A 23,827-nucleotide genomic window follows, 5' to 3' on the forward strand; every position below is an offset into this window, starting at 1 on the left:
ACCCCCTCCCCCAGTACCAACCCATACTTAAGGACTTGGGGGTGACTTATACGAATTCTCTCTTTCTTTCCATGTTTCCTCCCCTCCCTATCTTTTTCTGTTTCTCCCTCTCATACATTTGGTCTTCCTTTCTTAATTGTGTTCCCATTTTGTTTTCTTCTTTCCTTCTCCAGAAATGTTGATGTCTGCTGTGTTGTCTTCCTTAATCCACTCCTCTCTGTTTTTCTCTCTCCATATCAATGGCTTTCAATGCTCTTAATTCTAAGACTCCCTAAATCTATGATGCTCTCATACTCTCATTTTGTTTATCTCCTTCTTTCTGTTTCTCTCTCTGTTTATCACTTTCTGTTACCTCTCTGTTTATCGCTGACCATCTACTTGTCTTGCTCTCCCTGTTCATTTTGTTTCATGATCAGTGATTCTCTCTCTCTCTCTCTCTCTCTCTCTCTCGTTTCCTTCCCATACAGGCACCCAACTCCTGGATCATGACAAATCTGAGCCACCCTTCTGAATTTGTGCTCTTGGGCTTCTCCTCTTTTGGTGAGCTGCAAGTTCTGCTGTGTGGGCCTTTCCTCATGCTTTATCTTCTTGCCTTCATGGGAAACACTGTCATCATAGTCACAGTCATAGCCAACACCAACCTACATATTCCCATGTACTTCTTCCCGGGTAACTTTTCACTGCTGGAGACCTTGGTGACCATGACTACAGTGCCTAGGATGCTTTCAGACCTGCTGGTCCCCTGCAAAGTCATTTCCTTCAATGGCTGCATGGCCCAGTTCTACTTCTACTTTTCCCTGGGTTCCACCTCCTTCCTCATCCTGTCAGACATGGCTCTTGACCACTTTGTGGCCATCTGCCATCCACTGCGCTGTGGAACTTTGATGAGCTGGGATGTGTGTATCCAGTTGGCAGGGGCTTCCTGGCAGCTCCTTTCTTAGCCATGGTGCCCACTGTCTTCTCCCAGGCTTATCTCAGTTATTGCCATGACAACATCATTAACCACTTTTTCTGTGACAATGCACCTCTGCTGCAACTGTCCTGCTCAGACACCAGCCTGCAGGAATTCTGGGACTTTGTGATGGCCTTAGCCTTTCTCCTCAGTTCCTTCCTGGTTACCCTCATCTCCTATGGCTATATTGTGACCACTGTGCTGAGGATCCCCTCTGCTAGCGGCCATCAGAAGGCTTTCTCAACCTGTGGATCCCACCTCACCCTGGTCTTCATTGGCTACAGGTCTGGCACCATCTTCCTTCATGTCAGGTCTGGCAAAGAACATTCTATGGAAGTCAACAAGACCATAGCCTTGGTTGACATCAGTCCTCACCCCCTTTCTCAATATCTTTATCCTTACCCTCTGCAATGAGACAGTCAAGGCAGTGCTACAGGGGCAGATGCAGAGGCTTAAAGGCCTCTACAAGGCACTATGATGAGCCTGAGGAACCTGGCCAGCTTCAGTCAAGTAGGTCTGTGAGGAGGCAGAGTACCAGACTGGGTGGGAAGACTACTACCTGAATTTCTTTAGGGTTTTTCCTCTGTGCTTCTGTGTGGTAACTACAGTGAGTCCCCAGTGCTACCCTGTCTGTCTCTCACAGGCCACCATGGAAGCGCTACCCATACCCACTAGTAGCTACAAGAACTCTGAAAGTAGCTCAAAGCCTGGGGAGCCAGAGGTAAGACTTTCAATACAAGGAAGTACATGGGCTTTCCATTCAAGGACAGCAGCCAAGCAGTATTCTCCAATCAAGAAATATTATCCACTGTGTGTGTGTGTGTGTGTGTGTGTGTGTGTGTGTGTGTGAAATTCCTGAAAGATTTGGGATGAAACATCAGCTCCACTCTCTTTCCCTCCCAACTATAATCTGAAATTTAAAAAAGTCTCCAACAACTTTGACCTCAGACTCATGGTTTTCTCTTAGCTTTTAACTATTCTGGGTTTTGTAAAACAGCCCCAATTTAAAATACTCTGCTTTACCAAACTGCATTTCTCAGTAAATGATGATTTCACTCATCAAGAGAGTACTCCTAGCCCCACTTATTTTAAGACAACAAAAACTACTAATTTACCACAAATGTCCAGAGTTTTACAAGTCTACTATGTGAAAATAAATAAGGCAGGGAATTGTACGCTCTTTTGGTGGACACATAGAGTCTAGCTTTGGAGATGTGGCTCACTTGGTGGTCCTTTGGTTCTCATTATACACTTCCAGTGTCACCTCAGGCTAAGCCCCTCCTAACAGAAGTGTCCCTTTGTCTGACTTTCCAAAACACTCATTTCTTGCTTGCTGAGCTGGCCCTCACCCAAACCAGAGGGTGTCTTTAGGTTCCTGGTTTCACCTTCTGGTTGAAAGTTTTGCATCTCCTCAATGACACATCAGAGCAATGACTGATGTTTGCTGTTGCCCAAACAGATTTATTTTCTCTAATTATCCTCTGCTCACCACCTCAGAGAGTAAATATTTATAGAATAAGTGGAAGGAGGATAAGAAAGTAAGATTAACTTTACCGATAATGACTTAGTTTTTTATATATGTGTGTATATACACATATATATTCACACTTTATAAACCACTTTATACATGTTTTCCATTTGGTTTTATCCTCATAGTAAAATTCAGTTAAATAAAGAATCACTGATCACTCACCATGAGCAAAGCACTCTGCTTAGCACTGGTCATTAGAGATCAAAGAAATGTGGATTCTAACCTCAAAAGTTTTCTCCACCTGCGAGAGACAGGAAAAGCTATAATGAATCCTAACACGTTTTGAGAAGGGGTTCTCCCACTTAAAATGAGTGCCATAAAGACAGCCCAGAAGGGAAATGCCAATTCTTGGGCTGCAGCTAGGCAGTACTTTGACACACTCAAGAGAAGGAAAAATATAGTTGAGAAAAAAAAGAACTGGTCGAAGTGATGGCAGAGCTAACAGTAGAATCTGTTTCTTCAAACTTCTTTTCCACCTCTTCATCCTCAGAAATTCTTCAGAGTTGGGTTAATTAAATGTTGGAATCTCCAGGATCTGAAGCCACTCCATGTAGACTCCTCCAGCCTCTAATTCTGGGTATATCCGTCTGGTTCCCATCAGGTGTATACAATTGCAATTGCAGTAATTCTAGCAACTCCTTCATAAAATAGTTGGATGTTCCATACCCATCACTTGAAAGAAACATACTGTCAGAAAGCAATTATAGAATCAGTCACTTTTAAATATTTGTATTCCATTTATTGTAATAGTATCCACAAACATTTGAAAGATAACAGATAACACTTGTACGTGCAAGAAATAGTTTTATTCAGCCCGACATTACGTTCATTGCCAGGTAGATTCCCACTTCCTTTGCTACACAGGTTCCCCCTGCCCCACCCACCATCGAAAAATACAGCACTCTTATGAAACCTCTCCTAAACTGAAATGGCGTAAAGCAAAGAAGAAATTACCATTAATTTGTATGAACATTTTTTGAGCATTCCCAGAAACACAAAAAATAATCTCATAGGCTTTTCTGGTGTCTTAGGACACATCTTGCTAACAGACGCACAAAGTAAATTGAGAGAAAGCGTGGATGGTCACTCAGGTCACAGCTCTGGCAGCTGGATGCTGACACGCTGAGTGTGGTTCCTGGGAAAGAAGTTCGGTGGTGCCACGCTCACTGCTTGGGGTGTGCGCTACCTCTGCAACAGCTTGTGCAGAACAAATGCCCAGCGCTATTTCTGCTTTTCTCCTTTCCTTGTAAAAGCAAAAATCCTCTTCCAATTTCTTTTTTTTAAATTTTTATTTATTTATTTAGAGAGAGAACACAAGCAGGGGAGAGGCGGAGGGAGAGTGAGAGAGAGAGACAATCCCATGCAGGCTTCGCATCCAATGCAAATCCTCAAATCCCAAGGCAGGGCTTGACCTCACTAACTGTGAGATCATGACCCCAGCTGAAATCAAGAGTCAGATGCTTAACCAACTGAGCCACCCAGGTGTGCCCCAATTTCTTAAGATTAGTGAAAACAGGTACTAATGTAGGTCTTTTGGAAAAGTGAAGCGGTGCAACAAAAGCTTTCAAAAAGCAGGGAATATCTGTAATACCATGTTTCTCAGGAGATGGGAACAACTGAGTTCATTGTTAGTCTCATAAGATCATTTGCTGTAACAGCATTTGACAGAAGGCAACAGCCTTCCCACTCCACAGAAGTGGTTTCAATGGAACATAATTGCAGGGTGGTAGGAGGACAGGACTGTAACACCCAGAACTGATTTAATTATAGGTAGAATCAAGGCAAGATTTCAGGACTCTACAATGCCTGCCCTACCCCAAGGTACCTCCATTTGCCTGGCATCCCAGTTGCAGAGACACCATGTTCCAGTAAGCAACCAGAAGAAATACAGGACTCTGAATGGCTAACATAAGAAGCAATTGTTGGGGCGCCTGGGTGGCTCAGTTGGTCAAGCAGCCAACTCTTGATTTCAGCTCAGGTTATGATCTCACAGTTGGTGGGATCGAGCCCCGAGTCAGCACTGTCAGTGCAGAGCCTGCTTGGGATTCTCTCTCCCCCTGCCCTCTCTCTGCCTTTCTCTTTTCAAAATAAATAAACTTAAAAAAAAAGCAATTGTCACACATGTAAATCCCAATAGGAAGCCAAAAAGCAAAATTATTTCGTCTGGTTGGCAGGACAAGGGAGCAAGAAAGAGTATGGGAATTTTGATGAAGGAAGATAAAGGAATTGAATCATGTTTCAAATACAAGTCAGGCTTGGGTCCTGCAGTGGCCAGCAGGTAGCAAGAAGTGCCTGCATACACAGGATTTTGGAAGTTTGGTAAGGTGTAAAACCCTCTAAGGCCAAGTTGGGAAATTTCAGTGTTGTCTATAGGGACCATGTTGACATCAGCCCAGTTCACCACTTATTTATGCTCTCACTTTCTGAATATAAATATGGTCCTTCCAACAATGCCTCACAGATACTGAAGAAAGGTGCCAGTGGTCCAGTGGTCTGCTGGTAAATGTTTAACCACCCTCTCTCTAATTGTAGCATTTTCTGACCTCCAGTATTTGCCAATTTCCCTGGTGTCAGTTTCACCCCCATCCAGTCCAGTTTCAAACTACTAACATGAGGCCAACACCTTCAGTAGCATAGATAAAAGTAAAATGTAGTGAAGTAATTATGAGTTTTGAATTCTTGTTACCTTTGTTTTTCACATAATCTGTTTGATTGTAAGATTCTACTATTTAATTTTTAATAATGTTCTGTTACTTTCCTGAAAACTTAACAGTCAGTTCTTGAGAGGGCTCCAGAGCATCACTGTAGCATTCTGCCTCTGGGTTTTCCCTTGGATCCTGTTCCTCATTCAACCCAGAATCTTTGTCATTCTCCTTCCCTTGAGTCAGATACATGCCAAGTCCTATGGAAGCAAACTTCAAGGAACTGTCCTTTCACAGCACTATTCCTAAGCTCTTTCTGAACTTCCTTGGGTCATGTTCAAAACTGCAAACAATAAAATTCCAGCACTGAAGAGAAACAGTGCCTTTTGTGAATACAGTATAATTGCCCAAGCATGCAAAGGTTTCCACATCAATGCCCTCTGTACCCACTCCCAAGTTCATTGTAAAACAGTTGTGTCCTGTGAGTTCAGTGAGTGCATTATCCTTCAGAGGACACTTACAAATTCCCCCTGAGAGACCTGGATCTGTTTTGTGAAAATATCCAGGACCATTCTCCAGAGTCATTCATTAATTCCATCTCCCTGTGCTTTCATTGCCCATGTAACATGCCATTTTTATGTCTACATTATTTTACATATCGGCTGCTTCTCTCTGGAATTCACATTTCCCCTCCTCAGACTGTGAAGTGGCTCTTCATACTTCAAAGCTCAACTCAGATAGTACCATGTTTGAGAATACTTTCAATTTAACCAAGGAAAATCAGGCACCCCCTCCCTGTATTTCCGGGGTGCTTTGCATATCTTAGTAACTAACTACATAGTTTTGTTTTCCCACACAAAATTCTGAGCTCCTCAAGTTAGGTACCATTTCTTACATGCCTTTGTATCTCCTATGCCTAGGACACAGATGTTCAATAAATGCTAGCTGTCTTTAGGAACAAGGTTTGCAGATGAATTTGGAATATGAGTAGACACTGTAACCTAAAACACAGAAACCCATCCTCAATGACAGTAATAGAAGTAAACAATGCATATGAGAAAGAATGAAATATGGCCCTTTGTAGCAACGTGGATGGAACTGGAGAGTGTTATGCTAAGTGAAATAAGCCATACAAAGAAAGACAGATACCATATGTTTTCACTCTTATGTGGATCCTGAGAAACTTAACAGAAACCCATTGGGGAGGGGAAGGGAAAAAAAAAAGAGGTTAGAGTGGGAGAGAGCCAAAGCATAAGAGACTCTTAAAAACTGAGAACAAACTGAGGGTTGATGGGGGGGGGAGGGAGAGGAGGGTAGGTGATGGGCATTGAAGAGGGCATCTTTTGGGATGAGCACTGGGTGTTGTATGGAAACTAATTTGACAATAAATTTCGTATAATAATTAAAAAGAAGCAAACAACGCATAAGAAGAACTTATCCCACTGCACTCTATCCAGTTAGTTGTCTATCCTAGTGCCACAACCAGTTCCAAGACCCACTTAACAACAGGGACCAGAGGAAGCAATGTGGACAGCGGGTGAGAGGTCTAGAAATAGTTCAATGGCTGGACATAAGGTCTCATCTTAAAACTGAGACCGCTATAGCAAAGACAGGGGCTGCCTCGCAGCTGGGAGTGCGCCATGCCTAGACTTGGCTCCAGCAGGTCTCCTTGCTGACCTGAGAAGTGTCCCACAGCGGGGAGGCCTGCAGTGAGAGGAGGTGTGCCTGGACGGCCCACACACTGCCTTGCAATTCCAAGAGGCAATGATTTAGTCACATCGTGACTCTAAACCTGGGGAGACTTGCATACACCCACTTTGCCTTAGAACTGGTGTCCTTAGATTCCTTCCAGCAAGATGGAAAAAGTCTGTTATCAGTATTTCTTGGCTTAAGTCTATCCAGGCTTATGTCTTATCTGATATTGTGCACACTGAGAGTCCCTGTCACATTAAGACCAATGTATGGAACCAAAACATCTCTAGGTCAAGGCCACACAGAATTCTAACAGCAAATCACAGGCTGGACCATTGGCCTAAGTCTCTCAAGAAATTTAAAGTCATGGGGCACTTGGGTGGCTCAGTTGGTTAAGCATCCTTCTCTTGATTTCGGCTCAGGTCATGATCACACAGTTCAGTTCATGACATTGAGCCATGCCTCAGGCTCTGCACTGACAGCACGGGGCCTGCTTGGGATTCTCTCTCTCCCTCTCCTTCTGCCCCTCCCTCACTCACATGAGTTCGAGCTCGAGCTCTTTCAAAGAAGAAGGAGAAAGAGGAGGAGGAGGAAGTGGAGGAGGAGGATGAAGAGGAAGAAGAAAAGGAGAAGAAGTAGTTTAAAGTCAGACCAGAATAAAAGTCTCAGGGCTTAAGTCCTGGTTACCATCTCCAGAAATAGGCCCTGGGATAAAAGTCCTGAAGGGAGGGTAGCTCCAGTAATCGCAAGCACATGCCCCCTTCCAGTGCCTTTCACAGTATTGCCACCAAGACAAGGACTTTCGTACACAATTTCCTGATTGAAACTTCCACCAGCAGATTGTCTAGATCAGTGCTCCTCAAATATTAGGGTGCATATAAATCATCCAGGGGGTCTGTTAAAATGCAGATCTGTGGGGTGCCTGGGTGGCTCAGTCAGTTGAGCATCTGACTCTTGGTCGGGTCTGACTCTCAGCTCAGGTCATGATCTCACAACTCGTGAGTTTAAGCTCCACATCAGGCTCTGTGCTGACAGTGCCGAACCTGCTTGAGATTCTCTCTCCCTCTCTCTACCCCTCCCCACCCAAATAAATAAATAAATAAACTTTTAAAAAATGCAGATTCTGTTTCAGCAGGTCTAGGGTGGGGCCCGAGGTTCAGCATTCTGTATTAAGGGAGAGGACAGTGCTGTTCCAAGCATTACACAGGTAATTTTGTTGGGAATGTCATTGATGAAGTTTTGGGGTGATGGGGGTTTCGTAGGGTCCGGAGTCAAAGGCCAAGAAAGAATTCTTGGAGATGTCTTTGGTGCAAAAAGGTGATTTTATTAAAGCATGGGGACAGGACCCATGGGCAGGAAGAGCTGCACTGGGTTCATGATGGGTAACTCATTATATACCCTCAGGTTGGGAGGGGGTCAGGGATAGAGTATGTCTCTAAGGAATTTTGGAAGCAAGGTCTCCAGGACCTTGAGAGGCTAGCTGTTGCTAGGGAAATGCCATTTATTACCATTTAATACAACCTCGGTCATGAGACCCTTCAGATATATGTCAGGGGGCCATAAGCTTGGAGTGTGATTGCCAGCATATATCTTGGGACAGTTGAGATAAAGGAAACTGACTTACAGGATCCTCAATGTTGGGATAATGTTAAGCTAAGGTTCCCTTTTCCCCCCAGCAAACTGTCATCCTTGAGGCAGCTGAGCTCCTACAGGGAGGTCACTCTGCCGGTTTCAAGGACTTGTCAATGGGCTATAGGCAGTAAGGGAATTTAATTTTTCATTTGTCTTAGTTTCCCACATTACCACAGCAAGCATTTAAACCCCTTTCCTTTGTTCCTTTGTTCTTGGGTAGCCAGGAGTGTCTGAGGAATATCACAAATATTCTACCTGAGGGGGTGGAGGGCAGGGTGCCAGCCTGTATTTTGCCCTCAGCTTGCCCCAAGCTCCCTCATCATCATGACTGTGTGATGCTGTATGAGGGGGTGATTACTGTGGAGCCCCAAGGCAAGATATACCCTCCCAATCTGACCAGTCAGATATCTCACTGCTAAGATCACACCATGAAAAAGAGGCAATAGATGGCTGTAGACTGTTGATTATTTTTAATTTTTTAAGGGAATGTGCAGAAATGAGAGAGTAGCAGCAGGAAGGAATCTCTCAGGAGGCAAATCTGAGCGGATTTGTGTGCTGATTACTTTAGGAGGAAAAGCTGAAGGAAAGTGTTTGCATATCAGAAGGAGATAATTGCTTCCCATTTAGTTCTTAAGTTTTTTCAGGAAGTTTGCAAGGAGAGTAAGCAATTAGTCCCTTGAGAGGTGGAGGAGAGAAAGTTCTAAAGATGAAAAACTGTTTTCCCTGCTGCCCTTTACCACAGAATCAAAAGTATCTGCCCCCTTTTGGAGAGACCCACAAACAGTAATTTGTCCTATGGTAGTTAAAAAAAAGAGCTTAATTGGATGTCAAGCTCCCCAGTAATAACCAGAAACTCATGCCTCTGGGTGGGGCCCCCAGACGTGTTCCTCTCTGCCACCCCTTTCTCCACAGCTGTGGCTCTACAGGATGGCCTCTCTGTGGGCCTATCCATGCTACACATTAGGACCACGACCTCTCCTATAGGTATCCTGTGGGCATGATGAGGTTTTGGGGTGGTGGTGGGGTTCGGAGTTGATGGCCAAGAAAGAATTCTTGAGGTGTCTTTGGTGCAAAAAGGTGATTTTATTAAAGCATGGAGACAGGACCCGTGGGCAGAAAGAGCTGCACTGGGGTCATGAAGAGGTTACATACTATGGATTTGGGGAGGTAAAGGCAAATGGGAAGTTTCCAAGGAGATTTGCATATGTTAAAGAAGACTCACAGGATGCTGGAGGCCAAGCTATGGTCAAGCTAAAATTGTTTTCCCCTCTAGCAAAGCATTAACATTAAGACAGTGGGAGTTCCTGGAAGAATGTTTTCCTCTGCCTGCCTCAAGTATTTGTCAATGGGTTGTAGGTTATAAGAAAATCTACTTTTTCCTTCTTGCCTTTGTTCCCCATATCACTATGGAGGGGTGACGTTGGGGCTCCAGGAAACTGAGTCCACAGGTTTCTGCAGATTAGGCTATTGATAAGATTGCCTTTTTCTTGTCATTTAATAAGATATTTGTAAACAGATGGAGACCCATGTCCTGTATGACTGTGATCTCTACCAGTTAACCATATGTTTTCTTTCCTTTCTTTTGCTCTTAGGCAGCCAGGAGTGCCTGAGGAATATCACACATATCCCACCTACACCTGGTGTGTGTGTGTGTGTGTGTGTGTGTGTGTGTGCGCGCGCGCACGCGCGTGTGCACGTGCCCGCGCACATACGCGCACTTTAGCTTGTACTTTGCCTGCAGCCTGCATTATGCTCCCTCATCGGGCAGAACTAGCTTCAGAAGTAGGAAGAAGTTTCCATCTACTCTTTGTCCTGTTCTGCAAATCCCAGCCCAAGTCCAAATTCACCCTGATACGAGAAATCAGACACTAGAGCTACTCCCACTCCCACATCTCCCCCGACTTCCTAAACCATTCCCAAACTGCCAGAGAAAGCCTTCCCCCCCTTGCCCTACCCCCCTGTTATTCATAACCCCAATACCACCCCATTTCTTCCCTCTCAACTAGCTTGCACTATCTTTGCTTTACCACCAGGGCCCTGGTGACCTCCTGTCCGGGCTGCTTCCGGGAAAGCCAAACACAGAGGGCCCTTGCTCTGGGACATGGACCTAAGATTCTGTGGGAGAAGACAGTTGCTAATGCATGTGAAGGAGAAAGCAGCCAGCGTGGGAGCAATGGTCCAGCTTCCCTTTCTTTCTTGAGTGCATAAAAAGGATAAAGTCTAGACTGGAGCCCTCAGGACCTCTCTGTGGAAGGTGCTGAGAAAGTGGCCCCTAGAGAGTCATTTCTGTTTAAAAACAAGGGATTTTGAGGGGCTGGACAGAAGTGGGCCTCCTGGGTATAAGTAGTGCTTCTGCTTCAGGAATAATCCCCAAAGAAATGGTCCTAACGAGAGGCATGGAGTTTCTTCTCTTTGGGGGATGCCAGGCCACTCTGCTCTTCTCAGAGAAACTCCTGTTTTCAGAACCCTATCCTACACTCTGAAGCCAGTTCATGAGAAAGAAATACACCCTCAAAGAATTTGCAGACAAAGAAATGTAAAGGAATGTAAACAAAACCATACAGCCAGACTGGGAAGAAGAGATTTTAATAGCACATTTTTATAATAATAGCCACGTCTACAGAGTTTTTACTATGTACCAGACCCAGGACTGAGGGTTTTATTTGGATACTCTCTTTCAGTTGATATTATCATACTGTTTTCACTCCACAGCTTCCTCAAAATCATCTCCTCCTTGTTTATCTCAGGCTCACATATACTTGCCTTGGAATCATTCAGATGATGTAAGCTCATTAGTTCTCTGTAGTGAGTGAGTGGGGGATAAAGGGAGCAGGAGAGACTAAGAAGGAGATGGAGGAGCTCCAGCATGGGTGCCCAGGTGCCCACCTGCAGTGGAGGGTCCTTACTCCTGTGACTTGACAGGTGTTCTCTGGCCTTCTCATCCACGGGCTGCTGGGTCTCTGAGGAGGAGACTTTTGGTCATATCTCCAATGACCTCCTTGACCTTCTCATTCCGGAAGGTGAAGATGAAGGGATTCAGGAAAGGGGTCACCACTACAGTCATCAGAGCCACCACTTTGTTGAAGTGTGTGAAGTGGCCCTTGCCTGGCCTCACATAGATGAAGATGTCACTACCATAGCCCAGAACCACCACAGCGAGGTGGGAGACACAGGTGGAGAAGGCTTTCTGGTGCCCAGAGAAAGAGGGGATGTGCAGCACTGCAGCCACAATGAGGATATAGGACACTATGATCAGCAGCATGGTGGCCAGCATGAAGAGCAAGGACAGGAAGAAATCCATGCACTCAACGTAGCAGGCGTCAGAGCAGGAAAGCTTGAGAAGTGGGGCAGAGTCACAAAAGTGGTGGTCGATGACATTAGGGCCACATAACCAGAGCCGTGTTTTCTGCAGGATCAGGGAGATGATAGAGACAAAGCCAACCACCCAGCAGACTGCCACCAGCTTCGTACACACTGGACCAATCATGATGGTTGAGTGGTGCGGAGGGCGGCAGATGGCCATATAGTGATCAAAGGCAGTGACTGTGAGAATCACAAAGTTGGTAGAACCCAAAGAGAAGTAAAAGAGAGACTGGATCAGGCACTCAGCCAGGGAAATGGTCTTCTGAGGGACAGCAGGTCTGCCAGCATCCTAGGAACCACAGTGGAGGTGACCAGCATCTCCACGAGGGAGAAGTTACAGAGGAAGAAGTACATGGGTGAGTGGAGGCAGGAGTAAAGGCATGTGAGGGTAATAATGGCCAGGTTCTCCAGCACTGTCAGCACACATATCAAAAGGATGAATGCAAACAGTAGGACCTGGAACTCATGGAGGTGTGACAATCCCAGCAGTACAAATCCCCTAACCACACTGAAGTTACTCATCTCACTTGATGCCAGTTCTCTGTACTACCTATGAGAAGCCAGGAAATCTTAGTGGGAAGTCGCCATCAATGCCTGTCTTGACTATGCTCCCTGATGGCTGACCTGGCCCCTCAAGCATACTAACCAGCATGCATGGTTAATCTCAGAGTCCAGAAGATATATTCCCAACAGGCAAGAACTAACAAGTTCTAATTAAGTAGTATTCTTAACAAGTTCTATTAAGTAGGAGTTGGACAGGTGTTATCAAACTCCTACACTCTTCCTCTATTGTATTCCATCAGTCATCATTCCATTCAACACATTTGTTAAACTCCAACTCTGTGTAAGACTTTTGGTGGGTCTTGTAAACACTCCCTAACTACCATATTTAACAGCAACATGCAGAAGAATGAAACTAGACCACTTTCTTACACCATACACAAAAATAAACTCAAAATGGATGAAAGACCTGAATGTGAGACAGGAAACCATCAAAACCCTGGAGGAGAAAGCAGGAAAAAAACCTCTCTGACCTCATCCGCAGCAATTCCTCACTTGACACATCTCCAAAGGCAAGGGAATTAAAAGCTAAAATGAACTATTGGGACCTCATGAAGATAAAAAGCTTCTGCACTGCAAAGGAAACAATCAACAAAACTAAAAGGCAACCAATGGAATGGGAAAAGATATTTGCAAATGACATATCAGACAAAGGGCCAATATCCAAAATCTATAAAGAACTCACCAAACTCCACACCCAAAAAACAAATAATCCAGTGAAGAAATGGGCAGAAGACATGAATAGACACTTCTATAAAGAAGACATCCAGATGGCCAACAGGCACATGAAAAGATGCTCAACATCACTCCTCATCAGGGAAATACAAATCAAAACCACACTGAAATATCACCTCACGCCAGTCACAGTGGCTAAAATGAACAAATCAGGAGACTATAGATGTTAGAGAGGATGTGGAGAAATGGGAACCCTCTTGCACTGCTAGTGGGAATGCAAACTGGTGCAGTTGCTCTGGAAAACAGTGTGGAGGTTCCTCAAAAAATTAACAATAGATCTACCCTATGACCCAGCCAATAGCACTGCTAGGAATTTACCCAAGGGATACAGGAGTGCTGATGCATAGGGGCACTTGTACCCCAATGTTTATGGCAGCACTTTCAACAATAGCCAAATTATGGAAAGAGCCTAAATGTCTATGAACTGATGAATGGATAAAGAAGTTGTGGTTTATATATACAATGGAATACTACTTGGCAATGAGAAAGAATGAAATATGGCTTTTTGTAGAAATGTGGATGGAACTGGAGAGTGTTATGCTAAGTGAAATAAGTCATACAGAGAAAGACAGATACCATATGTTTTCACTCTTATGTGGATCTTGAGAAACTTAACAGAAGACCATGGGGGAGGGGAACGGGGAAAAAAGTTACAGAGAGGGAAGGAGGCAAACCATAAGAGACTCTTAAAAACTGAGAATAACCTAAGGGTTGATGGAGAGGTGGGAGGGAGGGGAAAGTGGGTGATGGGCATTGAGGGGGGCACCTGTTGGGATGAGCACTGGGTGTTGTATAGAAACCAGTTTGACAATAAATTTCATATAAAAGAAACCCAAAAAACAAAAAATAAAAAATAAAATAAAATTATTTATCAATGTAAAAAAACTACCATATTTAACGGTCATTTCCTTGTAATAATACTTGTTATGAGTGGAGTTCTTTCCATGTGCTTGGAACTGTGCTAGGAACCTTATATTTGACTTCATCTTTTGTGCTCAATCTCATCTTCCTTGTGGTCTCTGTGACATTTCAGGCTATGAATAACCCATTTTTGAAACTACTTCCACCCTTGACTACAAGGGCTGCCCACTCCAAGTTCTCCAACAATTCTGACTTTTTCTTGTCTGGTTCCTGGTCTTTCTAAATGTAGACATTACACCATTGCTCTTTGTGTTCTTCTCTCATCTATTTCCTCCTTCAGAAATCTCTCTTCTTCCTTAACTAGAACAATCTTGAAAATATAAATGAATCTCAAATCTGCATTCTTATTCTCAACCTACATCTCTGATTGTCTGCTAACCACCACAACATACTATGTATAAAAATACACACATAATCCTCCCCTTCCCCAAAGCCCAGATCATGTTCATCATTCTGCAATCCCCCAGTCATCCAGGCTTGTCATCTGGAAGGGATCTCTGGTTTTCCCTACCTTCTTCTAAACCACTTGAACTGCCATCCTTAGAAGTATTTTTTTAATCTGCACTCCCCCTTTCTTTTTCCTGCAGCCCCCAAGTTCAAGAACTTGTTTCCTCTTAATCACTGCAACAGCATTCTTAATGGCTTCCCCTTTTTTTAATGTTTATTTATGTATTGTGAGAAAGAGAGACCGCATGCACAAGTGGGGGACGGACAGAGAGGGAGAGAATCCCAAGCAGGCTTTGCACTGTCAGCACAGAGACCAACACAGGGCTTACTCTCATGAACTGTGAGATCATGACCAGAGTCAAAATCAAGAGTCAGACACTTAACTGACGTGAGCCACCCAGGCGCCCCATGGCTTTCTCATTTATAGATTTCTCTGTATCTGACCTACCCACATACTACTGTTATATTTATGTTTCTAAGGTATTATGTCCACAGGCTCTTTTTGTAAAAATCTAAGGCAATGTGATTTCATTTATACATTACTCTCAAGATCAATTAATCAAACTAGTTAGCCATCTACCTTGTATCCATACAGTAAAAGGCTAGAAGGATGTATTTTAAATCACTAACGGGCGATCTTGGGTGTGGATTATAGACAGTTCGATGTGTATCTATATCTATACCAATCTTCATCTTGTTTGTTTTCCAAATTATTTTCCTTTAGATGCATATTACTTCAGTGATCAGAAGAAACTTTTTTAAAACCAACAACAACATCTATTCCTTCTCTTATCTGCTAAGTCAGGCACATACTCCTCCTGGCTATCCTAGCCTTACACAGCTCTACCCACCTACCCCTCCAACCTCACCCTTACCTCTTTCTTGCCACACACTTCACACTACCACCAGATTGGACCACTGGCTATTCTCCAAATGTTAATTCCACCCTGCTTTCACAAATTCTTCCTTATTGTTCTCTATGCTTGGAATACCCTGTCCTGCCATCATTGCCTGACAAATTCTTACCAACCCCCTTGAGTTAAAGAATGAAGTCCCCTTCAGGGACTGTCTCAAATATCCCTCCTTTATGAAGTTTCATCCCCCATTCAGATGTGAACTCACTCTTCCTGGAATTCCCACCTGTGGAAGTTAGCCTGTCTCCCTTGCATTATAGTTATTCTTGTGCCGGCCTTCTTCCAAACACCTGTTTCTCAGTGGCAGGGCTCTCTTGTCATCTTCATAGTCCTCCCAATACCCAGCAACATGTCTTACACAATGTACGTTCTTAGTACATCTTAGCTAAACAAATCAATGAGTATCTCTATCGAGTTTTCATTCCAAGTCCTGAGAAGAAAAGTTTGACAAATGGAAATGCATGCTCTTTAATGATTACTCGTGCGTGTGCATTGTGGGCTTTAACAGACAGCAATGAGGCAATCATGACCTGCCAATTTCTTATCAGAAAAAGGAAGATGTGACCAGGTGTGTTTCAGAATCCACTCCCAGAGGGTCTAGGCAGCACCCTGTGACCAAATACTGTACAATACTATCTCTCCAGCAAAATACATAAATATTCACACCTAACAGAACAGATAGAGGCTACAAAGAGCCTCACACTGGTAAGTTCAGATCAGTGATCGGGAAAAACTCTTTTAAACACCAACAACATCTACTCCTTCTCTTATCTTCTAAGGCAAGCATATACACAAGATTAGAAAGAACTTTCAGTTGTCAAAGCATTTTGACACAGAATTGTGGACATGGAGTGGTGAATGGGGAGACCCCACTCACTGAGTGCCACCATGCACTGGTTTCTGTGCTGCAACCAGGCTGTGAGACAGTGGCTATCTCCACATCACAGGTGATAAAAACTGAGGCTCAGGATGTTTAAGGATCTCAGTCCCAAGTCCCAAGTTAATAAACGTACATCTGGGATTTGAACCCAGGGTTTTTTGACTCAAGTACCTATTTGTTTAACCACAATGTCAAATCCATGGAATCTACAAAATTTCTGAACACAGTGCCCTATCAATTTCTGGACACAGAATCCAAAGCTTATTACTTACATTTGCAAATGGAGAAAGTATTTAGTAAATGGTAAATTAAGCAATATATTAAAGAGTAAGTTCCCATGATCAGCTGTTGACTAGCAGTGATGAGTAGGAGACAGGGAGGGTGTCCTTTCCCTGCAGAAAGGATTGAACGTGATCTCTAACGCTACCACAGGACCAGTCAGAGGTTCAGCCCTTAATACTCCATCTCTCATTGAGAGACAGGGGGGTTGGGCTTCAATGTCTCTCATTGAAAGACAGGGGGGTTGCTCCTCCACCACAACCTTCCTGATTGTGATCTCTCCCTATGCACTCCCATATTGACATGGCTCATACATACTCTGTGGGTGTTATAAATGCCTGAGCAAGAATGAGAAATTCAACCCATGGGCCTATTATGGTTTATTCACCATCACTGCCACCTGAAGGGCAACATATTCCTTACCTGACAGGTGTCTGTGACATAGCATCCTGCAGTTCCACAGTCTAAAACATTTGAAGTCCTGCAATCAGGGATGAAAACGTTGATTCAGAGGTGACTCTGAAGTCAGGAACACTCCATTCAGTGCAGTGTTCTTCACAAACAGGCCTCCAGCACAGCCCCCATTACTACACCTTCCTCCAAACCCCTCTTGCCTTCCTCCCACCAACCCCTCTCCAGCCTACTGGACATTTCACCTCAGACTTTTCCCTTCCTGTTCAAGATCTTGCCTCCCCACTCAGCTTGGATAACTTGGTACCCTCCCCTTTGTCCATGATGGACTACCATCTCCCTCATGTTGCTTCCAGACTCTGAGCCACCATTCCTCCCCAAGTCCAACTCAGCCATCTGGCCCACAGCTCAGGACAGGCCCCCCGGAGTATGTTTTAGGATCTGATGTACTTATTGAATAATATTACATCTCAAGTTCTTATTTGTCAAAACTGATTGTTTAACACAGGCAAAACTGACATAGGTAAGGTTCAACTTGAACATAGAACTAGCTTTCCTCTACATCAGGGTCTGCTGCAGAGCAGATTTTCCTCAGTGCAGCCTCTGCGATACCCCTTGGAGCATCCCGCTCCCTCCCTTGCTACAGAATACATCTTTTCTCAGGCCTAGGGGTCTCACATCCTCTTGGTTTCTCCAATCAGAAGACAATGCAGTGTCCCATCAAAACAGGCCAATGGCAGCTTTAACCTTCACAAAGTTGGCTGGCCAAGGCTTTGGTTGGCTATGCAGCACATGCTTTGGACTGGGCCACACATTACCTGTACTCAATTGTCTGGACTCCCTGGTATGTTCTCAGTTTCCCTCACACATTTATGGTAAAGATTCTCTCTGGTAAGAGATCCTGTTCATCCCTATCCAAATTCTTCATGCTGTAGGTTTTGCTGTTCAGATTTCTTTTACAGTGTCACCTAGTAGAGAGCTCACCTGTCTCTGTATAATAACCCCCCAGAGACATGAAACCTGTTTGAAATCCCCCTGCCTTGTTATGCATCTTACTGTCTCTCCACATCAACCCTCCTAGTTCTTCTGACTGAATTATTCCTATGCTTTTTGACTTTTTAAATATTTGTTTGTTTGTTTGTTTGTTTGTTTTTGAGGAAGGGCGAGAGAGAGGCAGGGAGAGAGGGATACAAGAGAATCCCAAGCAAGTGCCACACTGTCAGCACAGAGACTGACATGGGGCTTGAACTCATGAACCATGAGATTATGACCTGAGCTGAAATCAAGAGTGGGATGCTTAATCGACTGAGCCACCCAGGTGCCCCATGCTTTTTGACTTTTGAAACAACTTTCCCACCCTGGAAATAACTCTTTCTTTAACAACTTGGAATTCAGAGGGGTTAGCATACCATCACCATGATTGTTTGTACCAGTGGTTTTGGTCACCAGTGTCATGGGACATGCCGAGCTTCTGGAGGGAATGAAAGAGCAGGGGTGAGGAATGGGACAGAGGGGCAAGCAGAGAAAGTCACTGAATATCGCCTTATGGTTCACAGGCTTTTGCAAGGGCAGGTGACAGAGGGAGGGCACAGAGTAAACAGCACACTGAGGCCAGACCGGCTGGCAGCAAGAATTAAACGCTCAAAAAGAAGACAGAGATGCATCAAGAAGGAACCTAGACAGAGCTTCCCTTGAATCCGGATCTCTTAGGGTGGGGCAGAAGGAGTGGGGTTGGAAGAAGACCCCTAGGTCTTCCCCAAGAGGGAGAACAGAATGAGGCCAAGGCAGGGAATGGGGTCCTGTCATGGGATTCATTGCTGCACTGAAATCAGCAATAGCCCAGTGTGCAAGAGGACACAGGAAACTCAAATCATTCATTCATGCACTCATTCACTCAGAAAAATATGATTGACAGTGTCAGATACTGTTGGTGTTCAAGGGATATGGTGGCGAACAAAATAGTTCCAGGCCTTACAGCCAAGTTGAAAAAAACAGACAATAAATAAGTTTTAAATGACAACCCGTGACAAATGCTGTGATGGCAATGAAAGGAGCATGAAAGAGGCTGAGGGAAAGGTAGGGTTCTTACCAGTGGTAGGTCTCATCCTGCCACCCAGGTCCAGACACAAGATTCGGCAGTGGTGGGTGGCACACAGGGGACAACAAGGTAAGTGAAATGGGTTGAATGGAGCCAAGAGGTCCCCCTCAAACTCTCTGTAGGCACAGTTTCCAAACCTAGGATCTCTGGGGCAGTCTGCAGTAAATGAAGATAACACAACACCAGGACGGAAACACTCCACCTTACCTGGGACCCTTTCTCCATATCCCCTTCCTCCTGCTCTTTAGGCACTACTGGTGTTAGATCTGAAACCAAAAGGCACTGGGAAAGGTGGAAGCCTCCAGCCCTTCTCACACACGCTGATGGTGTGCTCCTGCAGGGTTGAATAGGAGCACGATAGTGGTTCCCAAGGAGCAGCTGTCTCCGCTGGACACTTGGGCACATCCCAGCATCATACTCAGTTTGGGAAACGTGAGCTTGAGGGAAAAGGCAGGCTACTGTGAGTCCACAGGAGCCTCCTGGGGAACACTGACTATTCTCTCTCACTCTCTCCTGTCTCCTGTGGGCATAGAGCTCAGTGTGCCCCAATAGTCCTAGGATCTGGGCTCTGCGGGGGGGGGGGGGGGGGGGGGGAGAAGAGAGAGTGAGGACAAGGAGCTGGGCACCAGATGTTTTAGACACAGGCAGTAGAGGAGCAAAAACAGTGGGTTAAGAGATCTCCCTGTCTCTGGTCACCCTGGAGGGAAAAACAGGGTCCAAAACAGAGAAATGCTGAAGTAGTAAAAACATTTCTTTTAAAAAATAGGAATCACCAGGACCCGAGCATCAAGATATTGAGTGGGGTTCACTCTCCTGCTTAAGAATAATCCTCAGAGCATCTTCTCTCAGGGCCTCAGTTTGCCCACATATAACAGGGGACTCAAAATCTAAACGTACATTCCTGAGCGGGAGGGGGACCCACTGATGAAGGAATCATGGCCATGGTCACTACAGAAAGATATTAACTGAAACAAAAATGAAACACTGAGGACCTGTTTAGTTATGAAATAGTAATTATACATATGCACGCACACATAGTATTTGTAATTTTGTATATTACATAAATTTATGAAGAAATGAAAAACTATGGCAAAGAAACACTAATAGAGTTATGATTCCATTGTCGTCAATACCAAAGCCAAAGGTATTTTATATCTCTTTATCAGCAAGACCAGCTTCCCTGGCTTTTCCACTCAGCCAAGGCCATGCATCACCTCCAGTGCCTAAGGACTCAGGAAATTACATAGTCCTTCTTCCTTGTCCCTTGCCTCTCTCATAGCAATAACACCTTTACCACGTGCTTCCCACAGGCATTGTCTCATTTGATTCTTTAAACAACCCTGTGAATAGCTGTTTTTGAGGTTTTCATTTCTCTGCTGATGGTACAGAGGAAGCCCTTACTCTAGGACACACACCTACTTCGTGGTACCTGGGTTTGAACCCCCAACTGCAAAGAACAGATGATCTTTGACTTGTGTACTTTAGACTTTTGTAGTACACGACCTTGTGCACATTCTATGCTGGCATACCTAATTCACCTTTCACACTGCTGAATTCATATATTTGCTCATCTATGAACATTTCAAGTATCACATATGGCATCCCCTGCCACCTAAATATTCAGTTTTGTCTGTGCTATTATTTAAGTATCTTAATGAAAAATAATAAAAAGTGAAAATTGAAAATGAAAAGTAATGATGCCTGTGTTTTTTTTTTAAGTATAAGTCTCAGGGGCACCTGGGTGTCTCCGTCAGTTGAGTGTCTGACTCTTGATTTCAGCTCAGGTCATGATCTCACTGTTCATGGGATAAAGCCCCACATCAGATTCCACGCTGGTAGCATGGAGCCTGCTTGTATTCTCTTTCTCTCCCTCTCTTTCTGCCCCTCCCCACTCATATTCACACTCTCTTTCTCTCTGAAAATAAATAAACTTAAGAAAAAAAGTGTAAGTCTCATAAATGTAATCAAACAAAACAAAGTTGGTTATCATTAGGCATGGTAAGAATGGGGCATCTTTTAGCTTCAATCCACAGTTCACTGAACCTAAGTTGGTTGATTGTATGCTCAAATAAGAGAAAAGAACAAAATTAAATAATATTTTTGAAATCTTGGGATACATTACCTGAACAGGGATAAATCAGCTAGAAATAGCTTGAGAGCAGAGAGTATCTTTTGGGTGGATTCATCAATAGAGGTAGAAAGGGAGAAAGACATCACACTAAAGATGTGCTGAGATGAACACAGGAAAAGCCAAAACCATGAGTTTTATTGGAGATATATACTGTGGGGGGTGGGAGGGGTATGCCTGGGTGCCTCAGTCAGTTAAGCATCTGACTCTTGATTTAGGTTCAGGTCATGATCCCAGGATTGTGGGATCAGGCCCTGTGTGGAGCTCTGCACTGAGTTTGGAGGCTGCTTAAGAGTCTTTCTCTCCCTCTGCCCCTCTCCACTCCCACCCTCTCATGCGCATGCTCTAAAAAAATAAATAAAATAAAATCATACTGTGTGTGTATATGTTTTTAAATCTGGAATCAAAGGACATACTAAGTAAAAAAAGGATCTCCTAGAACCTTGGTAAAGAGTGGCCAGGTGCTTTTCTTCCTTTAATAAAGAGTTATCAAACGTCAACCATGTACCAGGTGCTATTTTAGGTACCCAACATAGAGCAGTGAACAAGACAAATTCTTCCCTGCGTGGAGCTAACAATATAATGAAGGTCACAGGTAATAAGTAACCAAATATATAATAAATTTAAAGTAATGATAAGAGGTGAAAAGAAAATAAAACCAAATAAGGGGAAGGAGTGATGTAGGTTGTCAGGGAGAAGATAACTCAACAGAGAGCTGAATGAGGGATAGTGTCAGTCTTGGGAAGATGCCAGATGAGAGTGATTGGAATCACAAAAGCTTTAACCACTGAATTCTGAGGCAAGTCTAATTGGATTCAATCGCTAAGCTAAGCTTACTCTTTGTCCCCAGATCTCTTCATGTTCAGCTAAAGTTCTTCTGTCATCAGAGCAGTTTATTAACTTCTATTATTTGAATTAACTGCTATGCAGATGGAGCCCAACAATAAGAAACACTGTGGCCCAGGTTGCAGCTTTTGAAAAGAATGTCCCACATACTTCTTACCTTCCCAGGGGTTAGAAATCAGGAGCATAACTAAGGAGAAGCAGGAGAGTACACTTCCCCGAACCCACGCAACAAAAGGGGAATCTAATAACATTTTTTTTAATTTTTTTTAACGTTTATTTATTTTTGAGACAGAGAGAGACAGCGTGAATGGGGGTAGGGTCAGAGAGAGAGGCAGACACAGAATCGGAAGCAGGCTCCAGGCTCCGAGCTGTCAGCACAGAGCCCGACACGGGGCTCGAACTCGTGAACCACGAGATCATGACCTAGGCCGAAGTCGGACACTTAACCGACTGAGCCACCCAGGTGCCCCTCTAATAACATTTTTAAGAAGGAAATGTGTAGACATGATGTTGTTAAGGCCATGATGTTAAGAGGACATACAGTGCAGGAAACAAAGGCAAGATCACGATATATGCCCATGGGAAGGCTTCTCTATGCTTGCTACACCCCAACCAAAGACTGTAGACCACCCTCAACCCCACCCTAAGAATTGGGGATAACCACTGAGAAGTCATTTATGGATGTCCTCCTCCATTTCTTTTTTTTTTTTATTTTTTTTTTAAATTTTTTTTTTCAACGTTTATTTATTTTTGGGACAGAGAGAGACAGAGCATGAACGGGGGAGGGGCAGAGAGAGAGGCAGACACAGAATCGGAAACAGGCTCCAGGCTCCGAGCCATCAGCCCAGAGCCTGACGCGGGGCTCGAACTCCCGGACCGCGAGATCGTGACCTGGCTGAAGTCGGACGCTTAACCGACTGCGCCACCCAGGCGCCCCTGTCCTCCTCCATTTCATCAGAAGAACAGAGTAGGTTTTCTTTTTCTTTCTTTCTTTTTTTTTTAAGTAAAGTCTACACTCAACATGAAGCCTGAACTGATGACCATGAGAACAAGAGGCACATACCCTACCCACTAAGCCAGTCAGGTGTTCTCCAGTGTAGCTTTTCAATCCTGGTATTTAACAGCTACTAGAGACTTAACATTTTCTCTTTCTCCAACTTTTCTCAAATTCTTCCTCATTGATACAGTTCTCTTATTCCAGATCTCTTTGGACTTTCTTGGCAGAATCAAAAGGAACTTCCAATTTTTCCATTATTAAGTTTTACATATATCCAGAAGATACAGAACGGTTGCACCTAGATATCACATTCTATACACATACAATGACATGGCTTTGGATTGCAGGTAATAACACACTCACTGATTTTTCACTAGGAATCCTACTTTGGGATGTACTGTTGATAATCAGAATTCCCTGCCAGGCTTCCCATGCTCCTTGCCTTTTCTTCTTCATTCTCCATCCTCTTTTCCTTTTTCTATTTTGTTTCTCTTCTCTCGGTCCCCTCTTCATCCTTTTTGCTCTTTTAACTCCCCATCACCTGATATAGATCTTCCCATCCAAAGATCTGTTTTACAGAATATGTTCCCCATATTTCTGTAAGGCAAATATCCCAAGCTTGGTGAACTTCTATTTGCATAGTGAATTTACACAAGAATTTTTTGGGAAAAAATATACAGTACCTCTATCTCAAAGACTGATCCCAGGATAAAGTCCCATGTACAAGTCTCTAAGGTCTGAAAGAAAGGATATGAAGGTAGAATTTAAAGGAAATATGACAGGGGTGCCTGACTGGCT

The 23,827-nt window shown here is 44.0% G+C and overlaps 2 protein-coding genes across 2 annotated transcripts in view; one reads left to right on the plus strand and one right to left on the minus strand.

Moving 5' to 3' along the window:
• The first annotated feature begins 485 nt into the window (after positions 1-485).
• Positions 486-1,430, plus strand: LOC115500932 (olfactory receptor 6V1). The gene is given in 3 exon segments (XM_030295705.1): positions 486-924; positions 927-1,312; positions 1,314-1,430. Coding segments are annotated over 3 exon segments (942 nt in total).
• A 9,957-nt stretch (positions 1,431-11,387) lies between these two features.
• The window catches only part of LOC115502040 (olfactory receptor 2F1-like), a 342,928-nt gene continuing 330,488 nt past the window's right edge, over positions 11,388-23,827 (minus strand). The window contains exon 2 of the mRNA XM_030297203.1: positions 11,388-11,838. Coding sequence (XP_030153063.1) covers positions 11,388-11,838 — 451 coding nt within the window. The remainder of the gene's footprint in view (positions 11,839-23,827) is intronic.

Source organism: Lynx canadensis, chromosome A2 (genome assembly GCF_007474595.2).
Source record: "Lynx canadensis isolate LIC74 chromosome A2, mLynCan4.pri.v2, whole genome shotgun sequence".
NCBI classification, from domain to species: domain Eukaryota; kingdom Metazoa; phylum Chordata; class Mammalia; order Carnivora; family Felidae; genus Lynx; species Lynx canadensis.